Source organism: Hyperoodon ampullatus (assembly GCF_949752795.1).
Source record: "Hyperoodon ampullatus genome assembly, chromosome: 5".
Taxonomy (NCBI): Eukaryota; Metazoa; Chordata; class Mammalia; order Artiodactyla; family Ziphiidae; genus Hyperoodon; species Hyperoodon ampullatus.
The window spans coordinates 77,385,920-77,413,882 of NC_136918.1; the positions used below are offsets into that span (position 1 = coordinate 77,385,920).

Genomic DNA, 27,963 nt, shown 5'->3' on the forward strand with positions numbered 1-27,963 from the left:
CAAAAGAGAATCATCTTGAGACAGGAAGTATTTACTGCTAATTTTAGTACTTACTTTTAAATGCTAAGTTTTATCATTTCAAATTTATATTACAAAATTGGGGGAGGAAGAATGGATGTCATTTGCTTTTTAAGAAGGAGATCTGTGACTTTTTCTCTCAAAATTACCTTATGCAGTACTATCTACAGCTACTTGTTAGGCAGATCATCCATGAAGTCTCGTCAGACCCAGGAGAAATGATCACTTCTGCCCTCTTATCACGAGATTCCTTTCTGCCTTAAATTTTAAAGGCTGTGGTTTTTAGTTCTTTCAGTGTTCAGTGAGTACTCTTTATAAATGACTTTTGTATGATGCCACTGCTTATGAATTATCACTGTTTTTAATCAATAGCCCATGCATGATGACTATGACTTAAGACAAGAACAGCTAAACAAAGCTTCTCTTCTCTCTTCAAAGAAGTTTCTGGAAAACTTACTGGAGAAATTTAATTCCCATGTGGTAAGTTATAATTAAATTTGTCTTAATGAGAGATACCATACATATTGAAAGGTATGGTGAAAGTACAGCATGGACAGTTTTTTGTTTTGTTTTTAAATTGTGGCCCTCAACTTTTGGTCAGTATTGGTTTAGCTTGGACATTAATAATAAAATAACCTGTTTTAGGACTATATCCATTTATCTGGAAAGGATAAGTTGCAAAGCCTTTAAATTTTTACAGTTATATCACAGATTTTTGCTTTTTTTCTCTCTTTAAAAATGTCATTATGAAATAAGTTGCTTAAAAAAAAAAAACTAGGCCAAATCTTTGTTCCTCAGTCATTAGTAACAGTTTTGGAGATGGGCAGTATATAACATCTAGAAGGAATATGAACAAATTGTCAGAGTTTTGCAAGTGTTGTCAAAGATTGCTTATTATACAAATACACATTAACCTTACTTATATATGTTTGAGGAGTCTTGGTTGTTCTCTTGAAATTTGACAGAATTTTAATTACTTTCCCTTTGAGATACAGTAAGCACTGTGGATTTGATACATTAGTAAAACAAGTACTGCTTCCAGTAGTACTCATGTTAAAGAGTACTTTGAAACTCATGTAGAGAAATTAAATGTTTACTTCTAACATATAGAATAACAGAAAGAAACCCATTACTGCTATGTTTTAAGTGAAGCTCTCTGTGCTAAGCCAAGGCAATATGTTACTTTGTTTCAGGATCATGGGACTGGTGCCCTAGTTATTAGTTCACTCTTGGACTTCCTTACTTTTGCCCTCTGTGCTCCATATAGTGAGACAACAGAAGGGCAGCAGTTTGATATGCTCTTGGAGATGGTAGCATCCAATGGAAGAACACTTTTTAAACTCTTTCAGGTGAGAGCTAATACTTTTATCAGATAACAACTAATCTGAGAGAACCACTTTTTAGGTCAGTTTGTTTTTAAAATAGTACATGTATGCTTCTGTGGTAATATAAATAAATATAGCCTAAGTACATTATCATTTTAGGACATTTAATTCCATGAATTTCTTTGTGTTTCACATAGAGCTCTGTTGATAGCCTTTGACCACTATTTGACTCTGTTGCCTATCTTTTCCATCTTAGAAGTAGTGAAAAACTCATTTTTTTCTGTGGTAGACCCAAAGTTCCCTTTTGTAGTTTTTTGTAGTTCCCTACAAAATTTCCAAATAATAAGATGAGCTTTAGCAGGGCTGTTCGTAAGCAATTGAAAATATTTATTTCATGTAATACCATAATATTGATTATGTACGTGTGTATATGATATTTATATTTTATATTTATATTATAAATGTTGATTTCTATTATTTTAATACCATAATTATTTGACATCATTCCAGTAAGTAGAATATATATTCAAATAAGTGCCAGCTGTTTTCTACTACTATAAACTCTTTGTTTTAAGTGTGAAGCTATATTATAAGAATACCTAACATTTTTAAACCAAACTGTGAACTGACTTTGAGATGTAGCCTTTACTAATTTTATGGCTTATACCTTGCATAAAATTGTGTATCCCTCTTAAGAGCAACAGCTAAATATGTTGGGATAAGATTCTTTTATTCTATGATACTTTTTTCTTCCTATTTTGAAGCATCCTTCCATGGCAATTATAAAGGGAGCTGGATTGGTTATGAAGGCAATAATAGAGGTGAGAGAACAATTTTGAAATGTTAAACTTACTTGAATGTTGATTGGCTATTTTAACTTGGGCTGACAAAATTACCTTTCAGTCGTTTATGGAAAATATGCAGTTTTTCTGGGTAAGAAAAATAATTTTAAATCCTTAGATTAGTTTTAAACTAGTTGCAGAAACAGTCCTCAATAATAAACTAAGAATTTAAAGTTCTTAAGTAAGTGGATTTAGAGCGAATGAATCTTTCTGGTCCTCCATTATTTGTTTGTTTTACTTTAAAAGAAAAGTTAGCATTTTTTCTCTCTTCCTCTTTTTTTTGGGGATGGTGGTGGTGATGGTATTGAAACTTTAGGTACTGAGTTTATATGGAAATCTGTTAATGGAGTTAGTTTGTAGCCAAGTAGTATCAAATAAGTATGGTAACAAAAAGTTTCTCATGTTAACCTGCATATGTAATTAAGCTCTAGAGATCAGGACATAGTATTGGTGGACATGAACTATTGCTTCTCCAGGATAGTTGCTTTAGCCTTATACGTTTTTTGGAAGATGAGATGGGGCTATGAATGTGAACTTACATACTGGATGTTTACAACATCAGTCTAATGGCTTTTGAATTCTTGTATTCTTCTGTTGTCATAGTAATAATTTGGATAAATATAAGAGTGTTTGCTCCTTTTATCAAAAAATTCTGCCATTATAGCTCATAAATATAACAGGTAGCTAAATAATAAGCACAGAATTAGTATACTCATAAGCAGCTATTAAAAAAATTATATATAGACATTAGATTGATTGGAACATCAAAGTTCATTTGCATTTTTAGTGTATACATGCAGCTAAAGGCTAATCTTCCCCCTCCATCTAATGGGTTCTATGCTCAATATTAGCTTCCAAAGCAAGTACCACATCTCTCACTTACAGAGCTTGAAGTACCCAAGGACAGTTAGGACCGTGAGACCATACAAAAGCATCTTCCTGACCTTGATCCACTAATATATTGCCATTCATTCAGAAATATTTAATGAGTGGTAGGTATAACCAGAAAGCCAACTTTGACTTCAGTGCAAGCCACATGTATCAGATTCGTAGCCATTGACTACAGCCAGTGTCTGTGTAAGGAAGGCTTTATTTATTTACACCGAAATCCTGGCAAGTATCTTAAGTTATTGTTTTCTGATTGCAAAAGCAGTATATGATCTTTTAAGAAACATTGGGTTGTTCAGAAAAAAACAAGAAAGAAATAAATCACCTATATTTTTACCATCCAGAGACAACTGCTATTAGTATTTTGGTAAATTTCCTCTTAGGCCATGTTCAAAATTATATATGTACATATACATACTATGTATATTTTATATACATACTACATGTTCATTTGTGTCAAAATGATATATGTATGTATTCATACTGTGTGTATATTTGTATACTTACTGCATATTCAGTTATTCTATTGTACTTTTTTTCAATAACGTGAGCATTTTTACTTTTTGACAGGTTGTCTTAAATATCACACTGCTTGCTTAATTCATAATTCTATGATTACCTTTGATTAATAGTTCTATCTGTCCTACCCTTTTGTCAAAGTGAGTCTAAATAAGCAGAGTGACATCAGAATAGAAAGAACTACCTCAACATCACATCATTCTTTAAAAAAGATAAAGAATTGTATTCACCATGAAAATGAATATATCTTTAATAACAAAAGCAAACCAGGTTTGCAGATGTCTTTGGTAGGAATTGCTGATTTCTGTGAGTCACCTCTCTCCTTCTTTGGCTGATATCATGTGTACTAAGGGAATGAACCTAATTTTAATATTAAGCAAAGTATAATTCATAAGATAAATTTATCTGGGAACATCATTCCAAAGGCAAATAACATTTTTTAAGTGACTTATACTACTATTCGCTTATGTTATTTTTGGATAATTGAAGTGGCATTTTTAATTTTTATTATATTGTATACTGAATAATTTTATCTAGAGATGTAAAATTAGTTTTACAAAATCAGGATAGCTTGCTTTAGATTGTTGCTTTAGGGATCATCTTACCCTTTTTCCAAAGGAAGGTGACAAAGAAATTGCTACAAAAATGCAGGAGCTTGCCCTAAGTGAAGGTGCCTTACCTCGACATTTGCATACTGCGATGTTCACAATAAGCTCAGATCAAAGGATGCTTACAAATAGGTAGGTTACATTTAATTTGCTATAAGTTAACTTGCTGTTTAGAGAAGGGGTTCAGATATTATGTAAAACAAACAGAATAAGTCTTTGGATTACACAAATGTTTCATTTTCTTTTGATTCACCTAGTTCTTTTTCTTTCCTTATGGAAGGATTTTACCCAAATGATCATTGTCCCTATCCCTGCATAACTTGGGAGGAAAAAAATAAAACTGCTTGTTTTCTCCCCACTCTCTGCTCATCAGGCTCTATACGCATAGTCATGGGACTGGAACATGGAAAAGAGTGCCTAGTAGCTTATGGAACTAGAGCCACATGTCCCCAGGGTTTTTCTCCTTGTATTTCCTCCTGACCGTCTTGCATGTAGATGAACCACCTAGTCAATTTTCAAATAACTTTGGTCAGTTAGGTACTCTAAGAATAAAGAAAACTTTAATATCTAACCAGCCTAACCTAAGCCTATCCTAAATCTCTTGTAGTTAAACAGTTTTCCCTTTGGCAAGTCTTTTTTTTTTATAATAATCCTTCAAATATGAGGAAACACATAAATCTGTTTACTCCAGGCTATATGAATTCCAGCCCTTTTAATTTTCTTTATAATTCCTGACATGTGATCCTTTCCTATATCCTTAGCATACCATAATATTACTCATGACTCATATTAGTTAAAAATATATATATAATAAATGTTTTAATCGTGTTCTTTTTGGCTTTTTGAAATAACATGAATTGCTGACTTAGGCTTACTTTGTTATGGAAATATAAATTTCATTTTTTTATCACCTGTGTTCGGTTATTGGATATTGTAGTATGCTGCCCTGCCAGTAGTTTTCTGCTGTTTATACTATTATAAGAAGCTATCTGCATCCCTTACTTGTAAATGTTAGTCACAAAAGTAGTCTTCTGTGTTGCTTGTGAGGATAAAAAGATATAAAAGGAAGGTTATTTCCTTGGTCTACTGCCTTATTAGCAATGCTAAGCACCATCTTTCATTACACTAGAAACTATTTGATGTCTAATTCTATTAAAACCCTTCATGTTAGCCCTTTGCTTCGTGTTCCTTTTTATTATAATCAATTGCATTCCCTACTATGATCAATCACAATATTGAAAAGCTGTCAAATTATAATAGAAATACTACTTTTCATTTGCATTGCTTTATCTTTTACAAATTGCTGCTATAAAATGTTATCTCTCTTATCTCTAATTAAAACCTTTTTAGGAATCATTGATATGTTACCTACCAAATGCCAGTGAAGGAAATTACAAGTGTCATGACTTCAATATGTTAGCTTCCAAATAGGCATAAGAGTGAACAGTTTTAGTAGTGGTTTTGTGTTTGTGTGTGTGTGTGTGTGTGTCAGAACAAAGCACAGTTTGGGTTTTCCTATTGAACTTTTATTTCTGGGAATATAACATATATAAATATATAAGCCTGTAGATGGTTATTTGGTTATTCCCCTCACAGATTTCATGCTCATTCATATTGCAAATGGCAGTTGAATCCTTATCAAAGCACAGAATGGTCTGTGGTGAATAAAATATATACCCTGTTTGTCAGGAACTTCCAGTCTGGGTAGCAGATATCATCGTTGGGATTAAGATTAATAAATGACTAAGTCATAGCTTCAACGTGGATCTTAGATTTTCACTTTGAAATATGCTTTTAGCTCAAAAGTGCTTTAAGTCTTCGTTCAGACTCCAAAACTGAAAATATTTTCTATCTCTGACCTTGTCAAAAAGTATATATTAGAACACAGTTGAGTTTTGCTCATGTTCAGAATTCCAAAGAATTCCAGAATGCTGTGGTCACTATAGCAGGATTTGTTATACAAACTTAATTATATTATCAAGTCTAATTGTTTCCCTATCTTTAAAAGTGGTAAGAACCTACTTGTTCATGTTCAGGTCCATTGAAAATCAGTGAGTTCATCAAGGAAGCATTTTAGTTTGGAGAGGAGAAAATACTAAAATGTTAGTAGTATTTGAATTAGCTATCACATACATCTCTCCAAATTAAAATATTAATTTTTAGTATTTAACATCAGAATGATTTTTTAAACTTTTTATTGGAGTATAGTTGATTTACAGTGTTGTGTTAGATTCAGGTGTACAGCAAAGTGAATCAGTTATACATATACATATATCCACTCTTTTAGATTCTTTTCCCATATAGGTTATTACAGAGTGTTGAGTAGATAGAATTTTTTTTTTTTTTTTTACTGTAGTCTTATTTCTTATACTTTGTTCTTAAAAATTCCTTTTTGTTCTACCTGAGATAAAGAAGCAAACCTTTCTCATCGTCTGCTTTTTTCAGACAGCTGAGTAGACATTTAGTGGGACTCTGGACAGCTGATAATGTAACTGCGACAAACTTGTTGAAACGCATTTTGGTAAGTCAGTTGAATAACTGGAGAAATGTATATATTCTTGCCCAATAAAATTTCATTGTTTATACTGTTAAGGGGTTTTTTAGTTTATCTGTTTGTTTTTTATATAAAAGATACTTATCAAAGGAGTTGTCATATAATAAATGCTATGCTTAATAGCTAAATCATAGTATTAATTTATTTGGGTTTCGAAGGCTAGGTTTTTTTTGTGTGTGTGTGCAGTTGTTTTGAAAATGGACTTTCTATCTTGTTTTTGATTGTTGTTTTTAGCCACCAGGCTTGCTGGCTTACTTGGACAGCTCAGATCCAGTTCCTGAGAAGGATGCTGATCGGATGCATATTAGAGATAATGTGAAAATAGCAATGGTAAATATGCTTGTCCTGAGTATCTTTTCAGGATGAAAGAGTACTTTTTTCCGAAACACATGTTAAATAGTAGTATTCTTTTTAAATTATTATTATTAACAGCTTTATTGAGGTAAAATTTACATCCCCAAAATTTTAACCTGTTTTTAGTGTCCAATTCTATAATCATTACAGTTATGCAGTTATCACCACAATCTAATTTTATGAATAATAATAATCTTGTATTTTTTTTCTCTAACTCAGCATATTGGTACATTCACGAATGGATTTTTTTTTAATTTCAAATGTATAAGGTGATATTTTGCATATAATATGTAATTGATAAATGTTGGTGAAGGTGATAATGTTGGTGATAAATGTTACTGAAAAAAATAATTTATGTAGGGCTTTTTTTCTTTACAGACCTATCTTAATTATTAATGTTGGGCTATCTTTGAGAAAATTACTTAACATCTTTCAAGATATGCTATTATCATAATGTCTTATATGTGTTCTTTTCCTGTCTTCACCCCACTTCTGTCTGCACCCATCTCCCACTTACATCTTTCCATCCCTCTAAAAGGATTCATCTTGAAAACTAGGTAGAAAAGTTTAAGATTTCTTGGACAAAACGTATAATTTGTTGTAGAAATTTTCACCTTGTTCTTTCACTATTTTTTTTCAGTATTCATTTAATCATGTAAAATAGTGCAACTTGGCTTTAATTAGATTTTTAAAATAAATTTGAAATTATAGGACTGTAATGGAATTCAACGTTATTTTATAGGATCAGTATGGAAAATTTAATAAAGTTCCAGAGTGGCAAAGACTAGCTGGTAAAGCTGCTAAAGAAGTTGAAAAATTTGCCAAAGAAAAAGTGGATCTTGTGTTAATGCATTGGAGGGATAGAATGGGCATTGCACAAAAAGAGGTAAAAATAAAGTCTTCTTCCGAATTTCTAGCACTTCCATATATCCTAGATTACTTCAGTTGTTGCTGTTCACAGAAATGGTACAGATACTTTTGACCGAACACCTGAAGAAATGTCACTTAATTCTGATAATATTTTTATATAAATTTTTCTTAATTCATAGTTTTATGAGTCAGTGGTTAGGATTTTAGTTAGTTAATATAAAATTCCACTCTTTCTTACATAAGTTTCTTCCATAACTTCCAGTTTCCAGACTTTTAAATTCATATGTATCTTTTTCCTTCCTTCTCTGAACTTTGTTTTGTAGCAATACAAATAAAGTTGCCTTTCTTGTTTAGCTTTTTTATTGAGAGCTAGCTAGACAAGTATTTTGAAAATAAGATTCACATTGTTAAAATTAAATTTACTATATGTATTTAAATTTCAGTATTATTAGCTCCTGAAATCAAGATCAGATCTGAAACAGTTTTAGTCTCATTTTTCTGCATGTAGTATGTGCTACAGAACCTAATCCAGTAATGTTCATCCTTCTATCTAGGATGGAATGTGCAGTGGTTAAGAATGATTTAAGGTTTCATGTAAAAGTTGACTTGATCTCAGTTTTTGTTGACCACACTTATATTCTTTCCCTTTAACCATCTCTTTATTTATGGTAGCTATTTTCTTATTCAAGGAAAGTAATATAAGTAACTTTCTGAAACAAACATGTTTCGTATGAATTTCCAGAAAATCTAAACATAAGGCATCAGGTGCAACAGAACAGAAATATTCTTGTCTTGTGTATCTATCTGAAATTGATACCAAAATTGAGTTCTTTAGAAGTTGAGCATTATGAATTAATGCTAATTTGTATGAGTGACATATGCACTATAAAGAGTAATTAAACAGGCTTTCAGAGGTCTAGGATAGTAAAGAGAATACTGAACTTTGAATTGGTTAACCTACATCTGAGCCTGGTTCTGTCACTTACTACTAACCCATATGGCAAGTTACAGGTTTTCAGAATTTCACTTTCCTCTTTCATAAAATCAGAATTAACAGTACCTCCCTTCTCTGTCCTTTGGGGTTGCTTTGATGTACAAGGAAGTCAGTAATAAAAGCACCTATAATAAAAGACAGTGCATGTCTTGTCATGATAATATTGCTATAGCATTTGAAAATTGAAAGTCTGTAGATATGAAATGAATGATTTTCACAGTTGTTAAAAATTACAAGCTTTTGGCTTCAGGTAGTTAAACCCATTTCTGAAATAACAGTTGTTTCAAGCTGTTGGGTATAATTATACTGAAAATAAGTTTTTGGCGTCAGATTTCATATATAACATTTATCCAGCATACACTTGAACACAAAGCTATTTTAGCTAGAAATGTGGATAGCATCTGTTATTTAGAGATAAAAAATTCAGAGGGAAAACAATGTATTTTTAATATCAATAATGTTTTATTGGTCTGTTGGTTTCATTTACATGAGGTGTTATCTAAAATGCTGAGCAATTATTTCTGCCAGGATACTGTTTTCAACATTAATTTCTTTATGAAACAGTGAATAATCTTTGTGACTATTTTATTCCTAGAAATATTAACACCAAAATATCTAATTAATGAACCTGTGCTTTAGCTAAAATCTGAAAATTAACCATTGTCTAGATTAACTGTTTAGTCTTAAAATGAACTGCATTTCTTATATAATCAGAATGTTTAGGGAGTCAGTTCCATTTGTAGCTAATGTTCTTTGTTAGATTAATAATAACCTTTGGCTAATGTATAAAATTGCTTTTTTCTTATTTATGTTATTTTCAGTTTATGGATTTGTTTAGCCAGTTAGAGCTTTTAACCTAAGTCTCTAAATCAGTCAGCTTAGTTTATGGAGAGCTGGTTGTCCTTTTTCTGTATAGTGTTTACATTTTCATAACTCTAGACTCCCAGCTTTTTGTCCTGAAGGCAGAGGAAATTGAAAAAAGTAGTACTTGATTAGAGGTTTTAAGGAAGGGTTTGTCATTAAAACTAAAAATATGAACTATTTATATACCTTCTTCAAGTCACCTAACATTAGTTTTCATGATAGTGCACAGAATTAAAATTCGTAGGGAATATTTCCTTAATTAATCAATATGTTTTACATTTCAAACAGCATTTACTTTTTAAAACTTACTACTTTACCTTTTTTCTTTCTGTGATATCTAGTCTGTTTTCTTGCTTTATTTTATATGATTTGCCACTTCCTTAATGAAGTTACAGACTTTCATGTTTTAATCTATAACTACTTTCTACTTTTTGCTTCTGTCACATTGAGGATTAGAATTTTCACGACTGAAATATCTACACGTTTTACTTGGAGCAAAGATTCTTAACCTCCAGTCCATATATAGACTTCCAAGAAATCTTTGAAATCTTCCCCTCCATTTGTAAACCTTATGTATGTGTCTTTCTCTAGAATAGGACCATAGCTTTCTTTGAATTCTCAAATGGGTTTATGACTGCCTAAAATTTGAGTCATAGAATTCAGAGAAGCAGGTGGGCCTTTTTCTGTCTTAAAGATGATTTATACTGGTGACATCCTTGTGGAATTTGTATAATAGAGATAGCATAGCAGATGTAGGCTCACTCTCCTATTTTTATTTCATTTAAATTTTTTTTTCCTTTTTTACAATTAAATTCAGGACAGAAACAATATGGTGAGTTTAAGTCCCTGCTACATGTGTGAAATGCATTAAACTGCCTGCATGTGGAGTTGTCTTTGATATTCTTTGTCTAGTAAATTAAAGTCTCACTTCACATGTGTCTGAATGTAGATACTTATTTCTTGTCCATTAGCTATTTCAATTTACACTTGCTCCTCTTGGCTTTGGTAGCAATTTAATGACCTATAATCTTTTGTGTTTATTGTTTTGCCATGATTTTTGTATTAACTGCATGTAAATGTTTAAAATAAGTCACCTGTTTTTGACTGTTACAAATTTTATTAGTCATCACTGTAAACTTTAACAAAATTTGGATTTGAAACAATAACTTTAGGCTACATGGAAAATATTTCAGCTACACTATAGAAACATATGCTGGCAAAGTATTATATTGTGATATAATCTAATATTCTGTATTCATATTTTATAGATTTTGTTTCATTAATTTTGTCTCTGCCAAAATTTGATGAAGGAAATGTTTCTCATCACTTACAAAGTGATGATATTCTGACTGAGCTTATTTGGTAGCTCCAGATTGAGCACTATGAAGTTTTTTTCTTTTCCAGAATATAAATCAAAAGCCAGTAGTTCTTCGAAAGAGAAGACAGAGAATAAAAATAGAAGCAAACTGGGATCTCTTCTATTACAGGTAAACTTTAGGCCTCTTTTCCAATTAATTAAATTCGGTATTGCCAAATTTAATTTTTGGATGGTTGTTTTTTTGTTTTTGCCTGAATCTAGTGCTTTATGCCACAGGTATTTTTATGCTCTCAGGGTCAAGAATTATAACTGTTAAGGCTGGTATCATTAGTGATGCTTTCATAAAATTAAGACCTTTTATAGAGTGTTGGTAGTCTGACGAGCCAAAGGTACATTTAGCATTTTATTAAGGCTTAGAGATGGTTACTTTAAAACACTTTATCATGATTAGAAATAACTGTATTATAACGTCTTTCAGCCTTGTTGGAAATAGAGTCTTTAAAGAGTTGGATGATGAAACCATAAGGAGACTTGTGGGAAATGGGTATCCAAGTTAGCTGACCTCATATACTTTTCCAGCCTCTCTAATATGGTAACCCCTCCTCCCCATCTACTGCTCTCACCACCTCCCCAGCACCCTCCACCTCAACACCCTCCCCACACACACAGTCATACACACATAGAAGGACTTTGGAACATGTTGGGGAGTTTGCAAAAACTTTTTTGACTCACAATACTCAGTCTGGAAGCTGACCTATTGATTATACCTTGGTTAATAAGGGAAAATATGTGCTTTGGGAACTTCCCACAGTACTTTAAAAGTGTAGTATGTATATAATACAGCCTTAAGAATATGCCTTGGTTTTCTTCCTCTTGTGTTGTCCTCCCTAGAATTCCCTTGGAATTCTGGCATCAGACTTTTTAGGAGGATTGCAGTTTGAAAGTGAATGGGTATAAAGCCCACCCACCCCAGTTCAGACTTGAATTCAAATTTATTATGATAGTTAAATAATTTCATGAATAAAAGGAAGGTATTTTGAAAATATCAATCAGAGCTTGACAGTTTAGCAGTATTTTTTCTTGGGTAGTTTGTAAGGTTCTAATCTAGAATGTTGCTCATCCCACACATTTCATACTCAATTATCCAGAAATTCTTATCCCCAACCTGTAATTTGATATCTGTTTATAATTCTTTTCTGACTGGAATTTATATTAGCAATAAGTATTAAAATTGAAATATCAGTTCCTTGTTTTAAAATCCACACGGATTTGTCTTATAGTTTGGCTTCATTTTCTCCCCCAGCATTTTATAATGAAAACTTTTAAACATATAGAAAAGGTGAAAGAATTTTACAGTGAGCACCTGTATACCTGTGACTAAAATTCTACCATTAACCTTTTACTATACTTACTTCACACAGTAGATTTTATTTTCTTTCTTTACGCTTGCTAAAGTTTATTAATTCCACTGTTTTGTTGCTTATTATAAGTTGTAGTAGGGGAGATTTATAGATTTTTAAAACTGTTTATTGCTTCCCACTATTTTCTGATTACACGTATATCTAGGTTTGGTCAGGACCATGCCAGGTCAAACTTAATTTGGAATTTCAAAACACGAGAAGAATTGAGAGATTGTCTTGAATCTGAAATGAGAGCATTTAATATTGATAGAGAGCTTGGTAGTGCTAATGTGATCTCCTGGAACCACCATGAATTTGAGGTAAATTTTAATTTTCGTAGTATAGTAGGTTTTTTTGAAGCATGTATTAGTTTTGGAGTTTTTCTTTTTTTTTTAATTTGTAGTTGTTTGACATATATCTTTACCTTTCACTCATAATTTTATGAAGGAAATATTGGAAAACTTTCACTTTGCCTGAGACAAATGAAAAATTAATTTTGTCTAGTACCTCAGCTTTGTATGTGAAAATCATGTAGGAGTCAATAAATTTGATCCTATGCATTCTAGATCTGTTCCTTGCTTTTTTTCCCCTTTAAATTCTTTATTGAAACATAGCCTGTTCTTATTTCTTGTAGCTTGTTTAATAGACTTTTCGTGGTAATTTGATTCTGAATGTGGCCATTTTTTTGCTGCTTAATTAAAATACTTATGTGAAGAATGACAAAGTAAGAACAAGAAACATGTTGGTGGTAGATAATCTTGTGTGTGTGTGTAAATTTTTATTATAGGTATAGGTGTAAATTTGAGCATGTTTGTGACCCTGCCGGCTTTGCTGTTGAACCCAACTGCATTTCTTAAACGTGTTAATGATTTGTTTTTGCTCATTCCCACCTCTTCGTGAAAACTTTCTTTACTTTGGTTTTGGGAGTCTGTATTCTCTGGGATTTTCTCCTTCACTGTCCATTCCTCCTCCTTTGCTCATTTTTCCTTATTGACCCAACTGCTAAATGCTAGTTGGCCCCGAAGGACCAGTTCTTGGGCTTCTTTTCATTTATATTTATTGCCTCAGTGATCTCATCCATTCTCATGGCTTAAATGTTTTTTATTTGCTGATGGCTTCAAGATTTTTATCTCCTGCTTAGACTTTCTTTCCTAGACTTCATACTTTTATCCTATAAATTGGATATCTAATAAGCTTCTAGAACTTAGCTGTAAAACTCTGCTCTGGTTCGTCCCTCAAACCTACTTCACTTGCAGTCTTTCTGATCTTAGATAATGGCTATTCCTTATTTTCTAGTCAAAACCTTTGACATCATCTTTTTTTCTTATGCCCCAAATTCAGTTTGTCAGCAAGTCCTATTCAGTGAACCTTCAAAATTTACCCAGAACCCAGCCCTCTTCTCTCTATGGGATTGTAGCAGTTTCCCTGCTTCCACCATTGCCTTTCTGTAATCTGTTATCAACATAGTAGCAGTGTGATCTTGTTATAATGTAAGTAGATCTTGTCACTTCTCTGCTCCAAGCCCTCTCTGGTGCTCTTATTGCTTCCCAACCCACTTAGTAAAAAGCCTGGGTCTTTTTTTTTTTTTTTTTTAAAGAAGATGTTGGGGGTAGGAATTTATTTATTTATTTATTTATTTATTTATTTATTTATTTTTGCTGTGTTGGGTCTTCGTTTCTGTGCGAGGGCTTTCTCTAGTTGTGGCAAGTGGGGGCCATTCTTCATCGCAGTGCGCGGGCCTCTCACTATCGTGGCCTCTGTTGTTGCGGAGCACAGGCTCCAGACGCGCAGGCTCAGTAGTTGTGGCTCACGGGCCTAGTTGCTCCGCGGCATGTGGGATCCTCCCAGCCCAGGGCTCAAACCCGTGTCCCCTGCATTAGCAGGCAGATTCTCAACCACTGCGCCACCAGGGAAGCCCAAGCCTGGGTCTTTAAAATAACTTACAAGACAAGATCTGTACCCCCTAAATCCAACCATTGTTTCTTTGATCTCATCTCCTGATATTCTCACCATTGCCTGTGGCCACACTGGCTTCTCTGAAAACACCAAATTCATGTTCTTAATTCAAGGTCTTTCTACTTGACGTTCCCTCTGCCTAAAATACTCTTTTCTACAGAGAGCCTCATTTTCTTGAGGTCTTTTCCCGAAGGTTGTCATCTGAGTGGGCCTTCCCTGGCCACCCTGTTTAAAAATATAGCCTTCTCTCTCTCTCTCTCTCTCTCTCTCTCTCTCTCTCTCTCTCTCTCTCTCTCTCACACACACACACACACACACACCTGGCCACTCTGCTTAAAAATATAGCCCTCTACACACACAAACACACAACCTGGCCAGCCTGTTTAAAAATACAGCCCTGTACACACACACACCTGGCCACCCTGTTTAAAAAATAGCCCTCCACACACACACACACACACACACACACACACCTGGCCACCCTGTTTAAAAAATAGCCCTCTTCATACACACACACTTACACTCTCTCTCTTTCTCTCTCTCTCTTCCCCCCCTCCTCGCTTTATTTTACTCCATAGCACTTACTGTCATCCAACTATCATATATATTTTACTTTTTTATCTGCTACGTCTGTAAGGACAGAACCTTTTATGTTTGCTTAATGCTATATCCCTGATGATTAGAACAGTGCATGGCACATACCTTATATTCTTTTTTTTTTTTTTTTTTTTTTTTTTTTTTTTTTTTTGCGGTACGCGGGCCTCTCACTGCTGTGGCCTCTCCCATTGCGGAGCACAGGCTCCGGACGCGCAGGCCCAGTGGCCATGGCTCACGGGCCCAGCCGCTCCGCGGCATGTGGGATCTTCCCGGACCAGGGCACGAACCCGTGTCCCCTGCATCGGCAGGCGGACTCTCAACCACTGCGCCACCAGGGAAGCCCCCATACCTTATATTCTTAATAAATGGAGTTGAACAAATTAAAATTCAGAATTTATAGGAAAAAAATGAAATGGATATACATATATATTTGATTTTGTATAGTTTATATTTTTAGAAAACAACTGTTTTAGGCTTTGGAAAAAGAGTTTTGATAATCTAGTCAAGAAATTCCTTTTTACAGCTGCTTGCAAAATCTTTGCTTGAGACAAACCCCAGTTCCCAATCAGGGGCTACTTCCTCACATATCACTTCCAGTGTGTAACCTGGAGTAATTGCACATACAGAGAATGAATACTGTATAAAAATGTACCATAAAATGTAGTTGATGTGTTGGGAGATCAGGGAAGACCTGAAGTGCCTTGTGTGAGTTTGGCAAACTGTGTGTAGTGTGGGATCATTTACTTCTGGCTTGATTGTAGCCAGCCGAGAAGGGAAGGAAGCACGTTATCCCTTAATGGTGTTTTTAGTGTTTTCTTCCCTTAAGTCTTCATGGATACCATATAGTCTTGTGTCAGTTTTTATCAGCAAGTTTTACATTCATAAAATTAGTGTGTAATTCTGACTCTTGACATTTAACTAATGAATTACCAGATATTTTAAGAAATGACAAATTTTTTTGTTAAAGGCTGTCTCATCAAGAAAAGAAAAAAACTGAACAGAAAGAATTTAAGAAGTGATTATGTGAAAATAGCCCAAAAAAGTATTGTAAACTAAAATAATGTAATTTGCTTTTATTAATAAAGGTTAAATATGAGTGCTTGGCAGAGGAAATCAAAATAGGCGATTATTACCTGAGATTACTGTTGGAGGAAGATGAGAATGAAGACAGTGGATCAATTAAGAGATCGTAAGCTACTCTTCATATCTTGTTATGTTTGCTTTTACTGTTAGTTTCATGGCTAATTCTATTGTGAACTTTTTTTTTAATCTAGGTATGAATTTTTCAATGAGCTTTATCATCGTTTCCTGCTCACCCCAAAAGTAAATATGAAGTGTTTATGTTTACAAGCCCTTGCTATTGTTTATGGCAGATGTCATGAAGAAATAGGACCTTTTACAGATACAAGATATATCATTGGAATGTTAGAGAGGGTAAGGATATCATTAAAAAATAACTGCTACTTGATAGTGTCATTGGAGTATATGTTAAATTTTCAAAGTTAAATTTAAGTTCTATTTGATCACATTGCTGCCACAACTTTCTACATGAGTTTTTCTGTAATTTACTTTATACTTCTTTAAATAAAAGTTAGATGAACAGGAAGATGACTAATGGGTTAGCGTTTGTCCATGTTGGTTTATTTTTTTCAGTTGCTGCTTTTGAACATCTTTAGCAACCTATTTGCCAATCTTTAATTTAAGTATGGATGAGCTGGACAGCTGTGTAAAAGAAATAGTGACTTTTAGAGTTGAATGTTCTTTTGCAATGGACTTTTGGAAAAATCTTAAATGATGCTAGCACACTAAACTTCAAAGTGTGAAAATAAAACCTTTTAGGACTACAATGATAAAGAAAGGGAACCTTGAGTTAGCACAGTTTTGGGGAGGGGGTTGGTTTTTTTTTAATTTAATAAAGTTTGTCATTTAACATTTCAGCAAGGTGGGAGAAGAACAAACAGATCAGTTCATCCATTATGCAGCTCAAATTTGAGTGTTCCTTACCTGTATACACTTTATTCTTTCATTTGTGTTTACATTCCTCTTACGTTTAACAATTTAAATTTCAGTGAACTGACAGAATCATTTCACCAATTTTTAAAATGGTCATCAGTGCTTGCTATAATTGCCTTAACTGTCAGTCATGCTTTGTGGATTAGAAAACTGGTTCTGAATAAGTTTACAAAACACACCCAGGAAATAACCAGATGAAAACCCTTATTTTTTGCTGTTACAACAGATTTCACTATTGAATTCTAATTCACTCGTACTCCAGTGAACTGAGTACTTGTGGCATAGCATTTGTATTTTAGGCAGTTACATTTTTTCCTTCTTGTGTTCATGATGATGTGATTTATGTGAAACATCACTTATCAATTCTTCAGAATTTTTACTTGGGAGTATCATTTGGGCCATTTCTTTCATTTACTTCAATTTTTATGTACATTCTTAAAGCTATGTATTAATCTGTTTGTGACTTAAAATATCTGCCTTTCTAGGGAAATTAAATAAAGTTTATAAAATTGCAGAGAATGTAAGACATGGAGGAATTGCAATAATTGACAGTTTTCTCTGATTTTCTTTGTTTACAAGATGACTTTTATTTCTTTTTGGCTGTTGGTTGATTTTGTCCAGTGATGGTAATGTCTTAATTTCTGTTTCTATTTACTTCTGACTAAATTCTCATTTATTTCAATAGTGCACAGATAAACTTGAACGAGATAGGTTGATCCTCTTCCTTAACAAGTTGATCCTTAATAAGGTACAGTATTTTGCATAAATATGCCATTATTTCCAAGTTAAGTCACATGTATGTAACAAAGATAAATGATTACAGTTTGACTTAATTATCAAGACATGGTTCTTGTCTTATCTTCTCCTTTTGCTCTCAACTCTTGAAGGGAAAAGTTTTTGCCAAATATTCATTTTGGAAACCAACACTGATTGGTTAATTTTATTCTCACTTTTAGTGAATAATGCAGTTGTTTTTAAATGAAATAAAATGAGTAAGCCCTAGGAAAATTTAATTTAAATTATAATCTCTTACAAACTTCTAAGAAATTACCAGTTTTTATCTTGCTTACAAAAACAAACTGGAACTTTAAAAAGTTTTTTAATGTACTGGATTCTATATCTGAGTACAGAATATTTATTAACAAAAAGACATTGGAAAAATGCAGGATAATTGTAGAACCAGAGAGTTTATCCCGAGTGTTATTCCCGCCAGGCTTTAATTTGTTTATTTTTATTTTATTTTGTTTTGCTCAGAATATATTTAAGTAAAAATTCTTTTTATTCTTTTTTAAATTAAATTAATTAATTAATTAATTTTCGGCTGCATTGGGTCTTCATTGCTGCACATGGGCTTTCTCTATTTGTGGCGAGCGGGGGCTACTCTTCATTGCAGTGTGCGGGCTTCTCATTGTGGTGGCTTCCCTTGTTGGGGAGCATGGGCTATAGGCGTGCGGGCTTCAGTAGTTGTGGCACGTGGGCTCAGTAGCTGTGGCTCACGGGCTCTAGAGCGCAGGCTCAGTAGTTATGGCGCATGGGCTTCGTTGCTCCGCAGCATGTGGGATCTTCCCGGACAGGGCTTGAACCCGTATCCCCTGCATTGGCAGGCAGATTCTTAACCACTGCACCACCAGGGAAGCCCAAGTAAAAATTATTTATATGATCTCTCTGTAATATAGTTTTGCCTTTTTAATTTTTATCTAAATTTATGCTTCCTTGAACACAAAATCCTGAAAATACTGAGTAATACCAGTTATGTGCCAGTTTTTCCAGAGATTCCAAATATTCTCTTCTTTGAGAGCCTTTTAGGTAGTAATATCTGTTGGAGAGAAAGATTTTAAATTATGTGAACATGTTTCTGTCTTCCAGAAAAATGTTAAGGACCTCATGGATTCAAATGGAATTAGAATCCTTGTGGACTTGCTTACCCTTGCACACCTCCATGTAAACCGAGCTACAGTACCACTGCAAGTATGTATGCTTATCTAGATTTTATAAGTTTAACATTCTTTGAGTACAAATTTAGGATCAAAAGAACCATGCAAATCTGAAAATATGTCAGGGTGTCTGGCCATGAATCTACTTCTCTAATAACTATGATAGTACTAATGCCTGGGAGATTAAGTCACACACACAAAAAGTGAAATAACCAAAATGAACAATGATAATCCAGTTTTATTTTTCTGATGTCTCTTTTGTCTTTTAAAGTAACTGCATCTCTAATGTGACTTATTTTGAGGCAATATGTCCTTTAGGATTTAAACTGAATCCATCAGTTATGTAACTAGAACATTCAGCATTGACATCCACTGAGAGTATACTTTGCCTTGAGGAATCTGGAGCCTTTATTGAAACCAGCCAGTAAGAGGACAGAGCTGCAGGTCTCTACCTAAAGGCCTCTTCTGATACCTAACTTATAGAAGGGATCTATACTGGCTCATTGGTGTTATTTTTGGTGTTAATGTTAAATTTTTGTTTAATCTCCTTGTTTGAGGAGATGTGTCATGTTTTGGCAGAATTGTGTACAAAAGTGCTATTTGACAATTAGGACATGGCGTATTCTATTATCAGGTACAAATAATAGTAATCATAATGCTTGTATCGTATTAGTGTACCAGGTACTGTTCTGGTACACATAATATATTAACTCTTTAAACCCAACAACAGCCCTCCCATTTTACAGATGAGGAAAGTGAGGAACAGAGAGACTAAGTATGTTGTCCAGGGTCACCTAATAAAGGACAGAGCCAGAGTTAGAACTCAGAAGTCCATGCTTTTAACCACCTTCCTATAGCTCTCTATATGAATCTAACTGAAAGCTAATGGTAATGAGGGTATTTAAAATCATGTTTTAACAAAATATACTAAGTACATAAAAATTCTATCCTAGATTCTTATAAACATTGATATATGAAATTATAAGAATTATCTGTCATGAGGGTAGTAAATTGAAAGTAAGTGTTTAAAAGCACTAAAAACTTTCCTGTTAGCATTTTGACTCTTTGATCTCAGGTATTTATTGAAACTTTTAGTTGGAGTGAATTTTTTTCTTTCAAAAGAACTTTGGTATTTTTGAGCATTGTGGTTTTGGTTAATGGTATATGTTTGATTATGTAGCTATTTGCAGTATTCTTTGCTATTAAAATTTTAGTGTCCTGAGAATTTATTAATGACCATCTGGAATATAGATGTCTTTGAGTTTAGCTTAGATTGCCAAGTGAATTTAGGAAACTGTTTACTTCAAATGCATAATAAGGAAGTAGCATTTTTGGACTATTAGTTTAGGCATCTAATCCTTAACTCTTAAAATCAGGTCACTTAAAATTTTAGATGGATTTCTAAAGAAATACAAACTCAAGAAATTAGTACTGTGTAACTTTTTATGACATCTGCCCCCTTAGATTTCTGCCTTGAAAAATAACTAAATCTTTTTAAAACTTAGAGCAATGTAATCGAAGCTGCTCCAGATATGAAAAGAGAGAGTGAAAAGGAATGGTACTTTGGCAATGCAGACAAAGAAAGGAGTGGCCCATATGGATTTCATGAGGTATGTGTTTGGGAGAAACTTTTCATGGAAGTCTTAGCCATTTTTTATGTTCTCCTGATAGCACATATAGAGACGTGGAATATTTTAAATCTATGATTTGATTTACTGTCATCAGCTCCAAGGACTCTGCCATTCTATTTCCACATAAAGGACGAGATGACTTATATTTCTAGACACACATACACACAAAATCATGTCTTCAAATCTTACTGTTTAAAAGCTGTTGTTATGACACTGTTAATTATTAGAGAAATACAAATCAAAACTGCAATGAGGTACCACCTCATACCAGTCAGAATGGCCATCATTAAAAAGTCTACAAATAACATTTGCTAGAGAGGGTGTGGAGAAAAGGGAACACTCCTGCACTGTTGGTGGGAATGTAAGCTGGTACAGCCACTGTGGAAAACAGTGTGGAGGTTCCTCAAAAAAGTAAAAACAGAGTTGCCATATGATCCAGCAATCCCACTCCTGGCATATATCCGGACAAAACTATAATTCAAATAGATATGTGCACCCCTATGTTTATAGCAGCACTATTCACAATAGCCAAGACATGGAAGCAACCTAAATGTCCACCGACAGTTGAATGGATAAAGTAGATGTGGTACATATATACAATGGAATATAACTCAGCCATAAAAAAGAACAAAATAATGCCATTTGCAGCAACATGGATGCAACTAGAGATTATCATACTAAGTGAAGTAAGTCAGAAAGAGAAAGATACCATATGATATCACTTATATGTGGAATCTAAAATATGATATAAATGAACTTATTTATGAAACAGAAACAGATTCACAGACATAGAGAACAGACTTGTAATTGCCAAGGGGGAGAGGGAGTGAGGGGAGGGATGGAGTGGGAGTTTGGGGTTATCAGATGCAAACTAGTATATGTAGAATGGATAAACAAGGTCCTACTGTATAGCACAGGGAACTATATTCAATGTTCTGGGATAAACCATAATGGAAAAGAATATAAAAAGAATGTATACATGTATAACTGAATCACTTTGCTGTATAGCAGAAATTAACGCATTATAAACAACTATACTTCAATTAAAAATAATTACTTTAAAAAATTAAAAATAAAAAGTTATGGAAGTAGCGCTCAGGTTTTTAATGACTTTTGTATAATAATTATGTTAAGCTATAATCTTCTTTATGGTATGAACAAGTAAGTTTTAATATACAGTCTTAAATTCATTGAAAATTGCCTATACACTCCAAGGGCAATTTCCATCTTAATTAACATCTGTTGATGTTTGGTCCTGCCAACTTGGCCTCCCAGGCTCAGTCGGAAGTTAGTCAAAGATAGTTTTATAGAAGACCAGCCTTCCACTTATATATAATTTGGTTGCTTTATACTCTACCTATGGTGTTTATTCTTTCCAGTGTTCCTTACGCTCTGCAGTTTGGCCAACTAAATGGTTATTTTCTAATATTAGCAGCCAAATTTGAGTTCCTGAAGGCCTGTCAGCAGAAGTCTTTTGTTTTCTAATAGTGAATTTGCATGTGTAGTTTGTACCTTTTCATTTCAAGTAGTGTACCTTTTCATTTTGTTTGGTCTGCTTGTAATAATGATGCCTTCCATTCATTTAGATGCAAGAATTGTGGACCAAAGGAATGTTAAATGCAAAAACCAGATGCTGGGCTCAAGGCATGGATGGATGGCGACCACTTCAGGCAATACCCCAGCTTAAGTGGTGTCTGTTAGCCAGTGGACAGGCTGTACTAAATGAAACTGACCTTGCTACCCTTATATTGAACATGTTGATCACAATGTGTGGATATTTTCCAAGCAGGTAAAATGTAATTGAACATTTCCGTGGTTAACAAGGACTCTAAAACATCTTGTTCTCCCCATTTGTACGGGTGCTTGCTAAGGCATGGGATTGTTCTAGTGACTTAGAGCAAAGGTTTTCTATTTGTGGCTTTGGGGGAATGCTGCTTTGGATTTTGGAGCTTTTTGAAACAAGATATAAAGAAATAATTTGCAAATTTTATTGATAAAGTAAACTAAAAAGCAACTTTCTCTGGGAAACTTCAAATAATGTTACAAAATTGAGGCTTACTAACAGCTCTCTAGCAACAGTAACAATTGTCATATTCATTGAATCAGGTATGAAAGTTTTGAAGTGAACACTCTGTAGTTCATAGACCAGTGGTGAGTGCCTAGTGCCTGCTTGTGATCTGTCAGGTTAGCCTCTCCTGGTTTAAGAACATGAGTCTAGGCCCACATTGTGCCCCGCTTGACTAGTGAAGGTGAGACTTTGTTATCCAGTGATAGTCATAATTATAACCCTTGCGTGGAACTTTTCAATCTTTCAGACTTTTCAATCAAAATTTGCATATATATCATCTTGTTTTACTATAGTAAAGATACTTTGTGATGGAATTTAATGAGTAATTGTTAATTTTATAGCATTTGAGGCTTTTATAGTTCCAGTTCTCCTTAAAATTCAGATCAGGCTTAAAAACATACAGTTAGTATTTAGAAGTAATGTAGCACTAAAATTGAGGCTACACTTGGAAAATACTGAGAGTAGTTAAATTAAGGTTTACATTTATTGAAAAAGTTTGATATGCCCTTTGGGGGGAATATCCACTGACAGTGTGTTGGAAAACACCAAGTTTAAATAATAAATAAGAGTCTCTGGCTGTTCTAGGGTACTGTTTTTGAAGGAAATCTTATGGAAGGAAATGAAGTCATATTAAGCAGCCAAATAGATTTAAACCAAAATACCTAATCATGTTTCCAGCTGTATGAGAGCTTAGTCTTCATTAACAAAAATGTAAGGTAACATGCTTCATGCCTAGTAGAATGTCATATGCTCTGAACATAAAAATTTTAATAAATATATTAAATGTTGACCATAAAAAAATGTTTTTCTAGGGATCAAGATAATGCCATCATTCGACCTTTACCTAGAGTGAAAAGGCTGCTGTCAGACAATGCTTGCCTTCCCCATATTATTCAGGTAAGTTACTTTTATGTTATAAACTAGGAACAATATTTTAAGAATCATTTTCCCTTATTTAACTTTATTGTGAACCCCAGTCTTTGTCTTATTGTAGTCTGTTCCATTTTCAAAAAGCCTGAATTATACTTACCTCACTTACTCCTAATTGAGTTGATATTCTGAATATACTGTGGAGGTTGTGTATCCAAGAGCCTAGACATGGGAAGCTTCCAGGCTCCAGAATTATTCTCAAAAGGTTTTATTTATTATCTGTTCTTAAAAATCACAACATTGCAATAACTGAAAGGTGACAGTTTGTGGTGCATGTTGATGGTGTTAGGGGTACTGGGAAGCACACCAGCATCCCACAGATGTGGACATGGTGGGTTATATCTTAAGAAATAGTTACAGCAGTCTTGTCAGCTTGCCTCAGAGTATTTGAGTCTTCTCAGTTATATGTTTTCATGGATAATAACTAATCCAAAGCATTGAGTTGAAATTATGTAGGATATACTAAGTATCTTTTCTTTCTTTCTTATTGTTATTCTGCTCTTTGGGAATTAAGCTACTTAAACTCCAGATGAGCCCTAAGTCAGGTCGCAGAGATGTCAGGTCACTGTTTCTCTCCTGTCTATAGATTATTCTGTCAAATCTAATTTTTTTATATTAACCACACATGGTGTGGCCTTAAAATATGTCAGTAACTTGTGCCATTTGTATCTCTCAGTTGTACATTGGTGTGAAAAGGGAGAGGAGAGTTACTCAGTATATTTTTACATTCATCAATAGTGAAAGTCACTGGTAATGAAAAAGGCTTCTGAATATGACAGTGCCTTATCAACTTTTAAAAGAATTTTCCCCTACTTCTGTTATTGAAGCATACCAGCATTTCAACATTTGTGTGCTTTTCTGTTGTGGGCATTTCTTTTCAGAGGCTTAAATGAAAGCCACTACCACCCTGGCCTATGTGTGTCTGCAGCTGCATATGTGAGGTGGTACAAGGAGAGGAATTTGTTTTCTATCCCGGCCTCTCTCCTGTAGAGAAAGGACCATGCCTAGAAAATCTGTCTCTCCCAAACATTTTCCCAAGACTTATGAAACTGAAAGGAAAGAAGTAAATGCAAGCAGGGTTGAATTTCAGGCCAGGGAGGATTGACTGAAAAACAGATTTTAAGAGATGTGGTCAGTGTAACATGAAACTTTGGGGGGAAGATCTATTTTAATTAACAAAAATTTTTAATAGTAACTGAACAAGTAGGATGATTGAAGAAATTTATTGATAAACCTAACTGCTTTTAACAGTATATGCCTCCCATATTTTTTTGTACTGAGTTCAAAAAAACATTTCTTGGAAGCTGTTTTTGTTTTCACTTAATTTTCTATATTCTGGGAGGCCTTATTCTTGCTAAGCACAGTTAGGCAGTTGTAGTGGTTTTTAGGAACATTATCTATCTACATTGCTTGGTACAGATTTCTGTACATCATTTGACTGTAAGAACAATCACCAGTTTTACCATCTGATACAGCTCCAGAATTTTTGGAGTCATCTAAGATACAGTGAATGAATGTCCTAGGTTTTCTGATATAGTCACAATTTCAAATATTCTGGGTTGTTGCCTGTTAATTCCCGTATTTTTGTTAGAGTGATGTTGAATCTTAAACACAAACACCATTAACACTAGGGAAAATCCTGTGTTATTATATCTCAGTTTTTTTTGTAAAGTATATCATAGTACTGTTTTACTATGTATAATCTAAATACCTTGTTGAATAGGTAAGACACCAAAAACAGAGAAATTTAAATTACTTACTTAAAAGACATATGGCTATTCAGTCTCATACACTAAATCTAGAACTTTGACCCCTAATCTGAGCTAGTACTTATTCTTGTTATTGTAATTTTTTACTGGTAGCATTTGACTCCAAATTGGGAATTCTTCAGAAGTAAGTGTTTATAGGAAATTGAAATGCTACTTTTATTAAAGAAATTTAATAAGTTTTATCTTATCAGGTGTTTAATCATAGCAATACTGTATGCTTTGTTTTTTATTAGCCCAGATTCATTCCAGTGATCCCAGATAGTTCCTTCAGTATTGCTAGCTCAGATTTCTGTAAACCACATCTCTTGGTACTTTCTGGTAGTGGCACTACTGGTATTTGGTTACCCTCTTGCCTTGTACCTGCACTTGTAGATCTAATTTTTAGTGGTGTTTCACTGGAAGCTGTTCTCTGTTCAGCTCTTTTGAGTTCTCAGATAGTCTTCAGAGGATGCTTCATTTTAAATCAACTGACCTGAAACTAACCCAAAGGGTAGCTACTTTTTTTTTTCTTCTTTTGTCATTAACAGAGAAGTCCATTCAGGAAGATTCCTGCACAGGAAATGATTTTATCTATAATCATGACAAAGCAGCTTCAGGCATGTTTGCACTTTTTATGAATAAGTTTTGATCAATTCTTTATTAATATTTTACTATCTCTGCATTAAATGCTATAAAATATTTTTCAAATCTGTTTAGAACCTGTTAGACAAGCATACTGAGTCTGATTTTTATTTTGTTACACTACTTATGAGAAACTGTAACCCCAGCACATGAAATGCATAAACCTAAGATGAATGGTGATGTTGCAAGTTTTTTACAGCCCAATAACCAGACATTTTATTTCTTTTTTTTTTTAGCTACTGCTGACCTTTGACCCTATCCTTGTTGAGAAGGTTGCAGTTTTGTTATACCGTATTATGCAAGATAACCCACAGTTACCTCGACTTTATCTTAGTGGAGTATTTTTCTTTATCATGATGTATACAGGTTCCAATGTGCTTCCTGTTGCTCGGTAAGAGCTCTAGTGATAATCCATTTGAAATTACTTGAATTGTACATGGACAGATTTATTAAATTATTTTTTTGTGAGCATATCATTGCATTTATTAAATTTTTCATTATAAGAGCTGTTTATATGTCTAAAAATTTGAAAGTTAGAAGACTAGGGGAGGACTTCCCTGGTGGCGCAGTGGTTAAGAATCCGCCTGCCAATGCAGGGGACACGGGTTTGAGCCCTGGTCCGGGAAGATCCCATATGCCACAGCGCAACTAAGCCCGTGCACCACAACTACTGAGCTTGCGCTCTAGAGCCCACGAGCCACAACTAGTGAGCCCACGTGCCACAGTTACTGAAGCCGTGTGCCTAGAGCCCGTGCTCCGCAACAAAGAGTAGCCCCTGCTCACCACAGCTAGAGAAAGCCTGCGCACAGCAATGAAGACCCAACGCAGCCAAAAATAAATAAATTTAAAAAAAAAAAAAGAATAGGGGAAAAATTATTCAGAATTACACTATTTTACCACATCTAACATAAGAATTATATCATCATCTAGTATTTTAATCGTACAGATTTAATATAACTATATTCATATTATATACAGTTACGTTTTGCTTTTTTCTTAAAATTGAGAAATTTTTTTTATATTATTACATAACTGTAATATGACCATAATTTAAATTTTTTTCTAATTCATTTAAGTTCTTGCCTTAATTAGAAATTAAACTGTTTGGGAATATGGATTTACAAGTTGCCTTTTGTGGCTCTTATTTACATATAAAAGATCTGGTCTTAAACAACAAGGTCCTACTGTAGAGCACAGGGCACTAATTCAATATCCTTTGATAAAACGTAATGGAAAAGAATATTAAAAAAAGAATGTCTATATGTGTTTGAGTCACTTTGCTGTACAGCAGAGACTGGCACAACATTATAAATCAACTATACTTAAAAAAAAATCTGGTCTTAGAAAACTAAGGTTACTAAATCTAAATCAGTTCCTATACCTGATAAGTAATTTTTTTTTCCTAGATTTTTGAAGTACACACATACCAAACAGGCTTTCAAGTCAGAGGAGGTAAGGCAAATTAATCCTCTGAATACATGACTTAATACTGGGGAAGCTGTCTTGGCACTAAGGTTTCCTTAGCTGTGAATTTTCCTTCCTTCCTTTCCTTATAAGCACTTGAGGGCAGGTATTGTTTGATTTTTTGCATTCCTTGTGGTACCTTGCACATAGAAAGTCTAAGCTAATATTTTTTAAATGAAAATAAATGTTGCCTATTAGAATTAATAATTAAATTGTAGATATGAATTATAACCCGACATTGCTGTGAATATAGTTTGTTCCCTTAGTGTAAAATTTACATTAGTAATGTTCATAAATAATTCAGTATATACCTGAGTCTCATATAGTCAACTCAGATTCAGTAAGACTTCCACCTTCTTTTTGTTCATATCCCAACATGTTAGAAGTGCTAAGTTTCTTTTTTTGAAACTACTTAATTTTTCAGGT

General features: G+C 33.8%; 1 protein-coding gene across 1 annotated transcript in view; it reads left to right on the forward strand.

Moving 5' to 3' along the window:
* DNAJC13 (DnaJ heat shock protein family (Hsp40) member C13) overlaps positions 1–27,963 on the forward strand; it is a gene marked incomplete at its 3' end in the record, with an annotated part of 106,591 nt that overhangs the window by 26,158 nt on the left and 52,470 nt on the right. The window contains exons 13-31 of the mRNA XM_079705255.1: positions 391–498; positions 1,212–1,367; positions 2,108–2,164; positions 4,211–4,332; positions 6,646–6,721; positions 6,989–7,084; positions 7,851–7,994; positions 10,654–10,668; positions 11,241–11,323; positions 12,721–12,874; positions 16,193–16,296; positions 16,382–16,541; positions 17,806–17,868; positions 18,987–19,088; positions 20,560–20,664; positions 22,272–22,474; positions 23,566–23,650; positions 26,310–26,464; positions 27,480–27,525. Coding sequence (XP_079561381.1) covers positions 391–498; positions 1,212–1,367; positions 2,108–2,164; positions 4,211–4,332; positions 6,646–6,721; positions 6,989–7,084; positions 7,851–7,994; positions 10,654–10,668; positions 11,241–11,323; positions 12,721–12,874; positions 16,193–16,296; positions 16,382–16,541; positions 17,806–17,868; positions 18,987–19,088; positions 20,560–20,664; positions 22,272–22,474; positions 23,566–23,650; positions 26,310–26,464; positions 27,480–27,525 — 2,034 coding nt within the window. The remainder of the gene's footprint in view (positions 1–390; positions 499–1,211; positions 1,368–2,107; positions 2,165–4,210; positions 4,333–6,645; positions 6,722–6,988; positions 7,085–7,850; positions 7,995–10,653; positions 10,669–11,240; positions 11,324–12,720; positions 12,875–16,192; positions 16,297–16,381; positions 16,542–17,805; positions 17,869–18,986; positions 19,089–20,559; positions 20,665–22,271; positions 22,475–23,565; positions 23,651–26,309; positions 26,465–27,479; positions 27,526–27,963) is intronic.